This window comes from Macaca nemestrina, chromosome 20, assembly GCF_043159975.1.
Source record: "Macaca nemestrina isolate mMacNem1 chromosome 20, mMacNem.hap1, whole genome shotgun sequence".
NCBI classification, from domain to species: Eukaryota; Metazoa; Chordata; class Mammalia; order Primates; family Cercopithecidae; genus Macaca; species Macaca nemestrina.
In genome coordinates this window covers 52,122,935-52,136,560 of record NC_092144.1, presented here as the reverse complement: position 1 = coordinate 52,136,560, position 13,626 = coordinate 52,122,935, and the positions used below count along the sequence as shown (strand labels likewise).

The 13,626-nt window shown below is 46.9% G+C and overlaps 1 protein-coding gene across 1 annotated transcript; it reads left to right on the top strand.

Moving 5' to 3' along the window:
• Window positions 1-1,579: 1,579 nt before the first annotated feature.
• LOC105467679 (pregnancy-specific beta-1-glycoprotein 2-like) lies at window positions 1,580-12,561 on the top strand. The gene is made up of 5 exons (XM_071086197.1): window positions 1,580-1,643; window positions 2,902-3,261; window positions 6,425-6,703; window positions 10,077-10,331; window positions 12,533-12,561. Exons 1-5 carry the CDS (start codon window positions 1,580-1,582, stop codon window positions 12,559-12,561), a joined length of 987 nt encoding a protein of 328 aa, XP_070942298.1.
• Window positions 12,562-13,626: the final 1,065 nt, after the last annotated feature.

Here is a 13,626-nt window from a genome sequence, read left to right as displayed (position 1 = left end):
AGCTCCTGACCCACACACCTGCTCCTTCCCTGGGATCAGCTAAAAAGGCATCTCCCAGGGCAGCGATGGTGCACGCGACGCCATACTGGGCGCTCTCCCCTCGTAACCTCCCTCCATCCTAATCAACTCTTTCTGTCAATGCTCACTAAATGCCCGCCCCTACTCCATCTGTCCTGTTTTCTGGGGCATCCCAGGCCAAGCCTAGCGCTGACACAGAACAGCGGTGGCCTGAGGGTCTACAGCCTCCCCGGGAATCAGTCAGGCACCCTGTGACCTGTCTGCCCGCTGTACCCTGTGGGACTCAGAGCGCCTGGATGGTCACACACAGGCACCATCCAGGACGTGGTCACCTACACCCGGCTATCCCTTGGGAAGACAGACCTCTCCTGTGTCCTTGCCGGGAGAAGGGGGGTATTATTGCTATTTGCTCCCAGAACACAACTCACCCCCACCCGCCCTCTCAGGGGTGGGCAACGTCCCCTTCAGACAGGCTCTCTGGCGACTGCCTGTTCCTCCTCTACAGAGAGCAGCTCGGCCAGGTCAAAACCCTCAGTACAGACCCCTGGGTATGTCAGCACATGGAGGGCTGAGCCCATCACGACCACGGAGTAAGTCGGGATGAATCTCTCCAGTTCTGAAGCCCTGCTCTGTCCCAGGCTCCCCTTCTTGCATCTCAACGAGCCATGTTCCACGGGGTTCCTGGGTAACTCCCCACTTCCTCCTGCACCACCATGGGGAAGGTGTGGTAATCACAGGACAATCAGCTGGACAGAGAAGAGAGGACACCAAGGATGGTCAGGAACAAATGAGAAACCCTGAGCCCCAGCTCAACCACCAGACCCCAGGGAGCAATAGAGTGACTGAGAACCGTCCCTTTGACCATGGGACTCACAGTCCCCACTGAGCAACCACCACAGGCCTCTCCTCCCAAGAGACATGAGAGATTCATCCTGCACAGCTCCAGGAAGCATAGTTTCCTCTGGGACACCCAGGTCCAGAATGTCTATCCTTGGAAGCTGCAGCCAAGCTAGACACAGTTAAAGAAAGGAAGGGTTCCTGTCACCAGGCGACACACAACTCACCCACAGCACAATGGGGTGTTCCTGTGACAGGGACCTGGTGCAGCTCCAGCAAGAGGGCAAAGGGTGCAAATGCGCATCCAGACCCAGACCCATGGGGACAGCAGGAGGCTAAGGCCCAGAACTGTGCTCCAACATACAGGGTATGTGTGTGACTGTGTGTGTCTCTTTTGTGCGTGTGTTTGTGTTTCTGCACATCGTGTGTGTTGAGGTTTGGTGACAGAATCACTGCTGAAAAAGACAGAGGCCTCCACTATTCCCAGGGACCTGACACACAGACAAAAGGAAAAAGAGAAGGAGGGACAAGGAGGCAGGACTGAGAGGGGAGGGGACAGAGAGGTGTCCTGGGCACAGACCCTGCCCATGAGCCTGAGAAGTGCTCCTGCCCCAGGAAGAGGCTCAGCACAGAAGGAGGAAGGACAGCACAGCTGACAGCCGTGCCCAGAAAGTTTCTGGATCCCAGGCTCATCTCCAGAGAGAACACGCAGGCAGCACAGGCCATGGGGCCCCTCTCAGCGCCTGCCTGCACACTGCACATCACCTGGAAGGAGCTCCTGCTCACAGGTGAGGAGAGAACTTCCTGGGAGAGGACAGGAGGAGGAAGCAGAATGATTGGATGGGGTTTCCTGGAGAGGATGGGGTTCTAAGAAATAAAAGAAGGCAGCACTTTGGGAGGCTGAGGTGGGCGGATCATGAGTTCAGGAGTTCAATACCAGTCTGGTCAACACAGTGAAGCCCGGTCTCTACTAAAAATACAAAAAAGTTAACCAGGTGTGGTGATGTGCTCCTGTAATCCTAGCTGCTCGGGAGGCTGAGGCACGAGGTTTGCATGACCCTGGGAGGCAGAGGTGGCAGTGAGCTGAGATGGTGCCACTGCATGTCACCCTCGGAGAGAGTACGAGATTCCATCTCAAAAAAGAAAGAAAGAAAGAAAGAAAAAACAAAAAACAGGAAAGAAGGCTCTGTTGGAGCCTGGATAGGGGAAAATACACCAGAGAGGGACAGGGGCTAAAACAGGAAAATCACATTGAACCGGAATTGGTAAGAGGTAGGAAAATCTCAAGTGCTCTGTTTTCCGGGTTAATCAGCACTGGACACCACATTTTGTAAAATGATAATAACTATTATCAGATGACACTTCAAATGAAAATATAAGCAGGGCATTAAACACTGTCCTCAGCAAAAAACCTCAACAATTGGGGAAAGAATAAAAGAAAAAACCTAGGGATGGAGGGCCCTGGGAACTCTCACATCTACAAAAGTCTGCAACCTGTCCCAGGCACTGGGGTGCAACCAAGATCATGAAAGTCCCTGTCCTCATGGAGCTCACAGTGTCATGGGGAGGAAGACAGACATGCAAAGAGATCTAGAATGTGAGGTCAGGTGCTGACAAGTGCTCTGGAGGGAGCAGAGCAGGGAAAGGTCAGAAAGGGAAGACCCAGGGTCTCTGAAGGAGGTGTCAGGAAAGAAGTCTAAGGATGCCCTGATGTGAGCAGGACCTGAGGGTGTTGTGGAGGGAGCCATGAAGATCCCTGGGGAAGAGGATTCCAAACAAAAAAATGCCAAGGTCAGAAGGGTTGAAGGAATGGGGGTCATGCTGCTGACTTTCACCCAGTAGGATAGTAGGACACACACACACACACACACACACAAACACACACACAGACACAAAGGGGTGTGTGTGTGTGTCCTACTGTCCTACTGGGGTGTGTGTGTAGCTTCAAGGCTGATGATTGAAGAGATCTTCTCAGGACCCAGGGCTCAATGCTTTCACCCCCATACATAGGTCTCAATATTGACTGATGCTCTCTCCACCTCCTAGCATCACTTTTAATCTTCTGGAACCCACCCACCACTGCTCAAGTCACAATTGAAGCCCAGCCAACCAAAGTTTCCGAGGGGAAGGATGTTCTTCTACTTGTCCACAATTTGCCCCAGAATCTTACTGGCTACATCTGGTACAAAGGGCAAAAAACGGACCACTACCTTTACATTACATCATATGTAATAGACGCTGAAACAATTATATTTGGGCCTGCATACAGTGGACGAGAAACAGTATATTCCAATGCATCCCTGCTGATCCAGAATGTCACCTGGAAGGACACAGGATCCTACACCATAGAAATCATAAAGCGAGGTGATAGGACTGAAGGAGTAACTGGACATTATACCTTATACCGTGAGTGATTCCACATGATCCCTCGGTGTGCGGGTGGGGGTCACTTCTACTTTGCACACACAGGATTGTCAGGCCTAGACTGTGGCTGTGTCCCACTCTGCATTATGTCCCATGTTGGGGTTTTGGCATTTAGTGTAGGACACACACAGAGGAGACAAACATCAGCAGATCAGAATTCCTTTCCTGCCTCCAGACCCTGCAGACACTTGCAGCACAGGAAGGACAGTCTGATGGGGTGGGGGGTGCTCAGCAGGAGGAGATCAGTCTCAGCCAAGCACCTCATGCCCTCTTCATAAACTTGACCCTGAGAAAGACCCTGGAGAACTGAGCAGGGCTTTGCCAAAGAGGACCCCTGAGATACTCTCAGAGAAGCTCAGTCCTAGAAGCCTCAATCCCAGAACCTGTCCCTAAATCCTTACTCCAGATTAAGCTGAGGAGCCTGTGCCAGGGCTGGGTTGTGGCAGGGCTTACTGGGACCAAGGATTCACCAGCTGTCTGAGGACTGTGTCTCCTGGAGCTGCTCACCAGCCAGGGCTCAGCCCTCAGAACCTCATCTGGGCAAGGACAGAGCTTTCTTCACCTGAGACTCAGAGTAGAGAGGACAGAAAGACAAGCTTTGTAGGCCATCAGCCAACTGCCTTGTGAGGCTTAGGACACTCCATAGAAAACATAATGTCCCCAGAAGCAGAAACAGAAGAGAGAAAATGTACCTGGCAGCAGCTTGTCCACAGGGATCTGACCTAAAGGTGCTCTCTCATAGAAAATAATAATAAATGCTGTTTGTGTGAACACCTCCACTGTGCCAAGCATTAGGTCAGGTCACTGTGAAGAATTTACAATTTTTCACAGATAGCACAAAAAGTCACAGTCCATTTGCCACTTAGCTTATTTGACTGAGAGAAAACTGAGGCACAGGAAGGCACAGTCACTGAACCAGAGTCACACAAACACAAAAGGCAGATCAGGGTCACATGAGGTCTGTCTGCAGCCACAGGCCCATCCTCTCCTCCACCAGAAGTGACGAATCATTGGGTTCGAAGGACACATAGTCATTTATTGGCTCAAATCCTCTCTTCTTAGGCATCCAAACCTCAGAGGAGTGAGAGCAAATGGTCAGCTGATTAGTCCGTTCTCCAGAATTAAATCACCTGCCTCAACTGTCAGAGTCAGTGCAAAAAATGTCCAGGCCTCCCCCTCAGATCTTCAGCCCTATCACTGAACCTGAAATCCTGTGTTTCCCAAAGTGTCCATGTCACTGGCATGACAAGATAAAGGAGAGGAGCTTGTATTCTTTCCCACTTATGCCCTGCACCAGCTCAAGTCCAGTGAGAGACACACACTCAGGTGCTCTCACATAACAAATGAAGGAATTGAATGAAGAAATGAGTGATTCATAACCTCTTTAGAGACTGGATCTCAGATGTAGAATCCTAAGAGGTTCTAGCCACACCTGTCCCTTCTCTTTCAGAGGCTGACGCCCATGTTTCATCCCCCCACTAACTCTTGCCATTAAAGACACCCCACCTCATGTAACTCTGAAGTTCCTTGGGCACTGGAGGGTTTTCAGGGATCCCTGGTCCTGGACTGTGGAAATGGGGACACCTAGTCCCTGGGGTCTCTGAAGTCACTGTAGCCCCCACTGTTCACTGCCATGCTGTCTCTACCTCTCTCTGCTTCTCTGTGTCCCTCATCTTCCTCCCACTTCATTCTAACTGGCAAGCCCTGTCTTGCACAGCTTCTTCCTCCACTCCTAGCCCTTCCCCAGACACTCCCTCTAACTACGCTGACTGTTCTATTCCCTTCCTGCTAACACTATGGAATGGCCCACCTCCCAGGAAATGGGAAATGCACAGAAATCACCTGGAGTTGCCACTCCTGCCAGGCTTCATCTTGAGCTAATGTCCCCAGGTCACTAAGAGAATAAGCTTCCACTGTATCCCCATCCAGAGCTCTTTCCCTTTGTGAGGTTGTTCTGTGGACAAGACCGTGGGACAGGGATAGACAACTCCTCCATCCACTCTTATAATTCCCAGACAAGTTTTTCTGGCCTCCTGCACAAACAAAACCAATTGATCCAGAAGGTGATTTGCAGTAAATGAAGATTTTAATGACTCCAAGTCTGCCAAACAGGAGGACAGAGGTTTATTATTACTCAAATCAGCCTCCCTAGTGGATCAGGGGTTAGAGATTTTCAAGGATAGTTTCAGGGACACAGCAGTAAAAAATGGGTACTGCTGATTGTTTGGGGATGGAATCATGCGGGTGGAGGGAAATGATCTGTTTGCGCTTGAATCCATCTCTAGGTGGGGACCACATGACTGGCAGAGCCTTTAGTCATGGGTATGGATGAGATCAGTGGGTTGCCAGAATGCAAAGAATGAGAAACATCTCAAAAGACCAACCTCAGGTTCTACAATAGTGATGTTATCTAGAGCAGCAATTAGTTACAAATGTTGCAAACTCTGACCAAATAACATTTGAGAAGTAAGGGATTATAGAAACTGTGCCTACATTTTAGCAGAATTCAGTTCCCTCCTGTAATCTTACTCTCATGGTCTTCACCAGTTTTACAAAGGCAATCCCTGGGCAAATTAAGGGTATTAGTTTTAGGGAGAAACTATTATCATTCTTGCTTCAAAGTTAAACCATAAACTAAATTCCTCCCATGGTTAGCCTAGCCTACGTCCAAGAATTAGTACACAAAGGGTTTAAGGACAATGGGAAGTTCCATCATCTACATCTAGGATATCCTTGGAAAGGGAAGCTGCAGAGAAAACATACCTTGGGGGGCAAAGTAAGACTGAAACTAAGACAATTCCAGTACTGCATGCTCCAGGTGAGAAACACAAGGTGAGCCAGGCAGGCAGTTGGAGAGGGAGGGACTCAGAGAGGCACCAGGGGCTGTGACTGCTGGTCCCATGTCTTTCCATGACCCAATGCTGCTGCTCAATTCACACTTGAGAAAGTCTGTGTTTCTCCCACATAAAGCAGGCAGCCTCACAATCTCTGAGCCCTCAGATTGCCATCCGTCTTGTAACACACACACCTGCCATGGGCTTTTAAGGACCTGTGTGGGCTGAGAGTTGGGAAAGGCCATCCCTGTATATCTTTGGAGGCATCAAAGGTGCAACACAGGGCAATCTTCTCTCTGTTATCTGCACAGTGGAGACTCCCAAGCCATCCATCTCCAGCAGCAACTTAAACCCCAGGGAGGCCGTGGAGACTGTGATCTTATCCTGTGATCCTGATACTCAGGATGTAAGCTACCGGTGGTGGATAAATGGTCAGAGCCTCCGTAACAGTCACACGTTGCAGCTGTCCAAAAACAACAGGACCCTCACTCTATTTGTTGTCACAAGGGATACTGCAGGACCCTATGAATGTGAAATGAAGAATCCAGTGAGTGCCAGCCGCAGTGACCCAGTCACCCTGAATCTCATCTGTGAGTATCTTCTGTTCCTCTGTGAGCCAGGCTGCCATCCCAAATACACATGGCCAGAGGCCAGGCCTCCCAGTCCCTCTCAGGTCCAATACAGACACTTTTACTCCTGGACATCAAAGCTGGCCATGAGTACTAAGAGTAGGCTTAGGCTTGATCAACAACAAGAAAAGGCTGCTCCTGTCATGGGAGAATCACGGTCCACAGCTTATGATGGGAGAAATGGGTGGATGTCTCAGGCTCCTGATCAGTGAACACAGCAGGGATTTGGCTGGGACTTCAGTATTGTGACTTAGCTCACAGGGTCACTGTGGCCCTTCCACAGACCCGGATTTTCCCTTCCCTCTGACAACATCTCCTGTGATTTCCTCCAGATGGCCTGGATGCCCCCACCATTTCTTCTTCATACACCTATTACCACACAGGGGAACTCCCCAAGCTCTCCTGCCTCACAGACTCTCACCCACTGGCAGAACATTCTTGGCTGATTGATGGGAAGTTCCAGCAATCAGCACAAGTGTTCTTTATCCTGCAAACCACTAAAACATATAGAAGGGTCTATATCTGTTTCATGCATAACTCAGCCACTGGTGGAACAAATTTCATAATCAAGAGGATCATAGTCCCTGGTAAGTGGATCCCTGGAGCATTGGCAATATGTTTTCCAGTGAAGTCTATCTGGCTATCAGGGAAGAGCCACATGCCCTCTGCAAAGGGCAAGGAAAAATCAAAATCCCAGGACAGGGAATATGTTTTTGCTCCAAAACCACCAGCTTTTGCGTGTACCCTTCACTCATTTTAGATCATTCTTTAGACTATACACTAACAATGAACAATGTGAAAGAAAATTCAGAAAAGAACTTTCATTCACATTAACATCAAAAGGAATAAAATATTTTGGAATAAGTTTAACCAAAAAGGTCTAAGGGTTATACCCTGAAAACTACAAAACATTACTGAAAGAAATTAAAGACGACATCAATACATGGAAAGACATTTCATTCTCGTGAATTGGAAGAATCAATATTGTTAGTAAGACAATACTACCCAAATTGAGCTCCAGATTCAACACATCCGCTACCAGAATCCCAGTAACATTTTTTGCAGAATTACAAAAATCTGTCCAAAATCTGACCTGACAGGCTCTTATTAATGATGGCCACAAGAGAGACACTGAGAAAAAGATGCAACCATGAAAAGGTGGAAACTTTTGATGACATAGAAAATAGCAATCAGCCTCTCTCACATCCCAAAGCCCTCAAAAATATATGAGTGCAGCATGGCCAATATGGAATTGCCCAAAAACTAATCACCAAGCTAGAAACGTGGTGAGAGAAAAAAAAAAAAAGGCAAGAATTTGTTTGGCTTATCACCTCCCACTTTGTCATACTAATCTGATGCTGAAAAGAAATGTTCACTGGAGCATTTCAGATTTTGAATCCTTCAGATTTGGGATGCTAAAGCAGTAACTATATGACAAATATTTCAGAATCAAGAAATGTCAGAAATCCAAAACACTTTTTGTCCTCAGTCTTATGCATAAGAAATACTCAATTTGTGAGAATTGTAGGCATCAAGCTGTACAGCAGATCTCTAGAACCTCCCCGTCTTGCATAACTCAAATTGCACACCCATGAACAACTGATTCTCCCCAATCCCAGCTCCTGGCAACCAGCAGTCACTTCTCAGATTCACTCTGAAATCCACTTACATGAGGTCCCTAGAGTAGTAAAACAAATGGAATCGGAGAGTAGAGGGTCCAATGAAGGAAAATATTTGCAAAACTTCTCCCCAAATTTGTCTCATATCCATCAAACACACATGATCCATGAGTACCAGATTTCCAGCAGTTCATTCCCACCCTTTCCACCAGTCAGTTCTGCATTTGCAAATCTCCACGTGTTTCTGGAAAGATCCACATAGTCCTCACCTGTCCTCTGCAGAAGGAGAGGAAACTTAAAGAACCCAAAACAGGGAACATGGTTCTGCTCCCAAGCCACCAGGTCTTGCCTGTCCCCTTCACTCTTTCTAGATCACTCCTTGCACTCTGCTCTATCTTTGGAGGTCACTGGCTCAAGTAAGTCAGCATGAAACACCTGCAGAAAACTGCCCCACCTTGTGCCTCCACTGCCTGATGACTGAACTGACCTCCAGGCTTGACTCTGGTCTCCCCTGTCTTATTTCTGCTGAAACATCCAGTCCCAGGCCAGGATGCTCAGTATCTTCAGGATTTCAGGACAATGGGAAGTCCCATTATTACTCATCTCCAGAATATCCTTGGAAATGGAAACTTCAGAGAAATCACATCTAGGGGGGCAAAGTAGGACGGAATTTGGAAGGGGCACAGCAGTTGTACATTCCAGGTAAGGAATCCAAGGTGAGCCAGCTGGTCAGTTGATTAGAGACGGACTGGAAGGGGTACCTGGGCCTGTGATTCCCACTGATGTGTCTGTCCATGACCCAACACTGCTGCTCAATTCACACTTGAGAAAGTCTGTGCTTCCCTAAGACAGAGCAGGCGGCCTCACAGTCTTTGAGCCCTTAGATCATCATGCATCTGTCTTGTGACACATGTACCAGCTGTTGACTTTCAAGGACTCAGGAGGGCTGAGAGGTGGGGGAATGCCAACTCTGATTGAAGGATGCCTGTGGAGGAATCAAAGGTGCCACACCAGACAATCTTCTCTCTGTTGTCCACACAGCAGAGCTGCCCAAGCCCTACATCACCAGCAAAAACTTCAACCCCATGGAGAATAAGAATTCTGTAGCCTTAACTTGTGAACCTAAGACTCAGGGCTACACCTACATGTGGTGGGTAAATGGTCAGAGCCTCCCGGTCAGTCCCAGGCTCAAGCAACCCGGTGAAAACAGGATCCTCATTGTACCCAATGTCACAAGAAATGGCACAGGAACCTATGAATGTGAAATATGGGACCAAGTTGGTAGCATCTGCAGTGACCAGTCACCCTGGATGTCCTCTGTATCTTTGTTTCCTCTGTGGGCCAGGCCACCAGCTTAAATCCAAACGACCAGAGACCAGACATCTCAGTCTATCTAAGGTCCAAGTACAGGCAATTTTATTTCTGGACACCCGAGGGGGACATGACTCCCTGCCCTGGGAAAACCTGGGTAGGCACAGCCTTAACCAAGAATATAAGGGGAGGGGATGCTCTTGTCATGGGAGACTTGGGGTCTACAACCTGTGATGGGAGAAACAGGTGAATACCTCAGGCCTTGGCTCAGTGAACACAGAAGGGGTTTGGCTGGGACTTGAGGGTGTGTCTTGGCTCAGGGGGACACTGTGTCAATTTAAGAGATCAGGAGCATCCCCTTCCCTTGGACGACATCACCTGTGGCTTTATTCCCTTTACTCCAGATGGTCCAGACGTCCCCAGGATTTTCCCTTCATTGATCGACTACCGTTCAGGACAAAACCTCTACTTGTCATGCTTCGCGGACTCTAATCCACCGGCAGAGTATACTTGGACGATAAATGGGAAGTTTCTGCAATCAGGACCAAGGATCTATATCCCCAAAATTACTACAAAGCATAGCGGGCTCTATCGTTGCTCTGCTCGTAACTCAGCCACTGGCAGCGAACGTTCTACATTAGAGACTATCAGAGTCTCAGGTAAGTGGATCCCTGCATCATTGGCAATAGGGTTTTAGGTGGAGTCTATCTGGCTTTCAGAGAAGAGTCAGAAAAACACTTTTATTCCCAGTCTGTGTTCCATGGGCAGAAGCAAATCCTAAATTCTCCTCTTGAACCCTCCCAATTTGTCTCTACAGACTCTCTTCTCCTTGTTTTCCTGTTTTCTAATGGCTGACTTTGTATCCAGTCTAAGAAGGGTAGGGAGGGGGCTTTGTCAGCCCTGAGCCCTGTGTTGGAAGAGGCTTCACAGAGGGACAAGAAGGAGAGTCTTCAAGGTCAGGTTGCTTCTCGCTGTCACCAACACATACCTTTCTGCCGCGTCTTTGTTTCTTTCACCTACTCCATGAGCTACAAGGAACATCTGAGGCTTTGAAACATTTTTCCCCCAAATTTTTCACATTTTTCCACAAAATGAGAGGAGGAAGCCCCTTGGATGAGAGGAGCAGCCCAGACTGCTCCCTGCTCTGCTCCGGGCTTCTCCAGTGACTGGCCCTGCCTGACTCCACCTAGGGTGGGACCAGCATGTATGGAGAAAGAGCCCTGGTGACCTGTCTTGAATTCGGATAAATCGAACTGCCAGTTCAAGATAAGCCAAGGCTGCAGGGAAACAAGAAAAGAGGGAGCCTTGGGGCAGACCCTTGAGCTGTGTCCTGGCTCTGAAGTCACAGGCTGTATGAGGCTGTGCGCACAGCACGTGGGACACAGCACAGAGGACAGTAAGTGATGCACACTTGGAGAAATATGGAGATTCACCTCTGGGCCTCTGCATGGCAGGAAAGGGGCAATGCCAAAAAAAGTGTATTTATAGAGTGTAAGACTACCAGGACACTTTATATATCTATTATAAGACTTATCATTAACTATTTTTAAGTATGCAACTTAGTGTTGTGTAACCATCACACTGTCCATTTCCAGAACTTTTTCCTTTTACCATATTAAACCTCTGTACCCAGTAAACAGTAACTCTCACTCCTTCTCCCCCTAACTCTTAACATCCACCATGCTAGTTTCTGTCTCTACATAACTGGCTATTCTATCTTTCATAAATGGAATTATATAATAATTATCCTTTTGCGTCTGGCTTATTTCAGTTAGCATAATGTCTTCAAGGTTCATCCATTTTGCATGATGTATTGGAATTTTATTCCTTTTTAAGGTTAAATAACATTTTTCGATGTATAGATATACTGCATTTGCCTACCCACTTATCTTTCAATGGACTTTTCCGTTGTTTCCATTTTTGGCTATTGTGAGTAATGCTTCTCTGAATATCAGTGTGCAACTATTTCTTCAAATTTCTTTCAATTCTATAGGGAGTATGTCCAGAAGTGGAATTGCTGGATCAAATGGTAATTTCTTGTTTAATTTCTTGAGAAACAGCCACACCACTTTTTACAGTGGCTATAACATTTCCCATTCCCATCAGCAATGTACTAGAGCTCCAATTTTTCCACCTATTTGAAAAGACTTGTTGTTTTGTGTTGCGGTGATTGTTGTTGTTTATCAAAGCCATCCTTAAGTGTGTGAGTTGGTGTAACACTGTGGTTTTGATTTGCATGTCTCTAAGTATTCCTGAGGCTGAGGAACTTTGCATGGGCTTATTGGATATTTGTATATCTTCCTTGGAGAAAACTCTATTTTAATCCTTTGTTAATTTTTTTTTTCTTTCTTTTTTTTTTGAGACAGAGTCTCACTCTGTCGTCCAGGCTAGAGTGCAGTGGTCGGATCTCAGCTCACTGCAAGCTCTGCCTCTCGGGTTTACGCCATTCTCCTGTCTCAGCCTCCCGTGTAGCTGGCACTACAGACGCCCGCCACCTCGCCCAGCTAGTTTTTTGTATTTTTAGTAGAGACGGGGTTTCACCGTGTTAGCCAGGATGGTCTCGATCTCCTGACCTTGTGATCCGCCCATCTCGGCCTCCCAAAGTGCCGGGATTACAGGCTTGAGCCACCGCGCCCGGCCGTTTCCTGACTTTTTAATGATCGCCATTCTAACTGGTGTGAGATGGTATCTCATTATGGTTTTGATTTGCATTTCTCTGATGGCCAGTGATGATGAGCATTTTTTCATGTGTCTGTTGGCTGTATGAATGTCTTTTGAGAAATGTCTGTTCATATCCTTTGCCCACTTTTTGATGGGGTTGTTTGTTTTTTTCTTTTAAATTTGTTTGAGTTCTTTGTAGGTTCTGGATATTCGCCCTATGTCAGATGAGTAGATTGCAAAAATGTTCTCCCATTCTGTAGGTTGCCTGTTCACTCTGATGGTAGTTTCTTTTGCTGTGCAGAAGCTCTTTAGTTTAATGAGATCCCATTTGTCAATTTTGGCTTTTGCTGCTGTTGCTTTTGGTGTTTTAGACATGAAGTCTTTGCCCATGCCTATGTCATGAAGGGTACTACCTAGGTTTTCCTCTAGGATTTTTATGGTATTAGGTCTAACATTTAAGTCTCTAATCCATCTTGAATTAATTTTCGTATAAGGAGTAAGGAAAGGATCCAGTTTCAGCTTTCTACTTATGGCTAGCCAATTTTCCCAGCACCATTTATTAAATAGGGAATCCTTTCCCCATTTCTTGTTTCTCTCAGGTTTGTCAAAGATCAGATGGCTGTACATGTGTGGTATTATTTCTGAGGACTCTGTTCTGTTCCATTGGTCTATATCTCTGTTTTGGTACCAGTACCATGCTGTTTTGGTTACTGTAGCCTTGTAGTATAGTTTGAAGTCAGGTAGTGTGATGCCTCCAGCTTTGTTCTTTTGACTTAGGATTGTCTTGGAGATGCGGGCTCTTTTTTGGTTCCATATGAACTTTAAAGCAGTTTTTTCCAATTCTGTGAAGAAACTCATTGGTAGCTTGATGGGGATGGCATTGAATCTATAAATTACCTTGGGCAGTATGGCCATTTTCACGATATTGATTCTTCCTATCCATGAGCATGGTATGTTCTTCCATTTGTTTGTGTCCTCTTTTATTTCACTGAGCAGTGGTTTGTAGTTCTCCTTGAAGAGGTCCTTCACATCCCTTGTAAGTTGGATTCCTAGGTATTTTATTCTCTTTGAAGCAATTGTGAATGGAAGTTCATTCCTGATTTGGCTCTCTGTTTGTCTGTTACTGGTGTATAAGAATGCTTGTGATTTTTGCACATTAATTTTGTATCCTGAGACTTTGCTGAAGTTGCTTATCAGCTTAAGGAGATTTTGGGCTGAGACAATGGGGTTTTCTAAATATACAATCATGTCATCTGCAAACAGGGACAATTTGACTTCTTCTTTTCCTATCTG

What these genes read in the sequence shown, in the direction of transcription:
- LOC105467679 (XM_071086197.1), top strand. Translation starts at nt 1,580, where the DNA reads ATGGGGCCCCTCTCAGCGCCTGCCTGCACACTGCACATCACCTGGAAG. An exon ending in TGGACATTATACCTTATACC is followed by an intron (nt 3,262 to 6,424) that starts GTGAGTGATTCC and finishes TTATCTGCACAG; the next exon opens with TGGAGACTCCCAAGCCATCC. An exon ending in AGTCACCCTGAATCTCATCT is followed by an intron (nt 6,704 to 10,076) that starts GTGAGTATCTTC and finishes CCTTTACTCCAG; the next exon opens with ATGGTCCAGACGTCCCCAGG.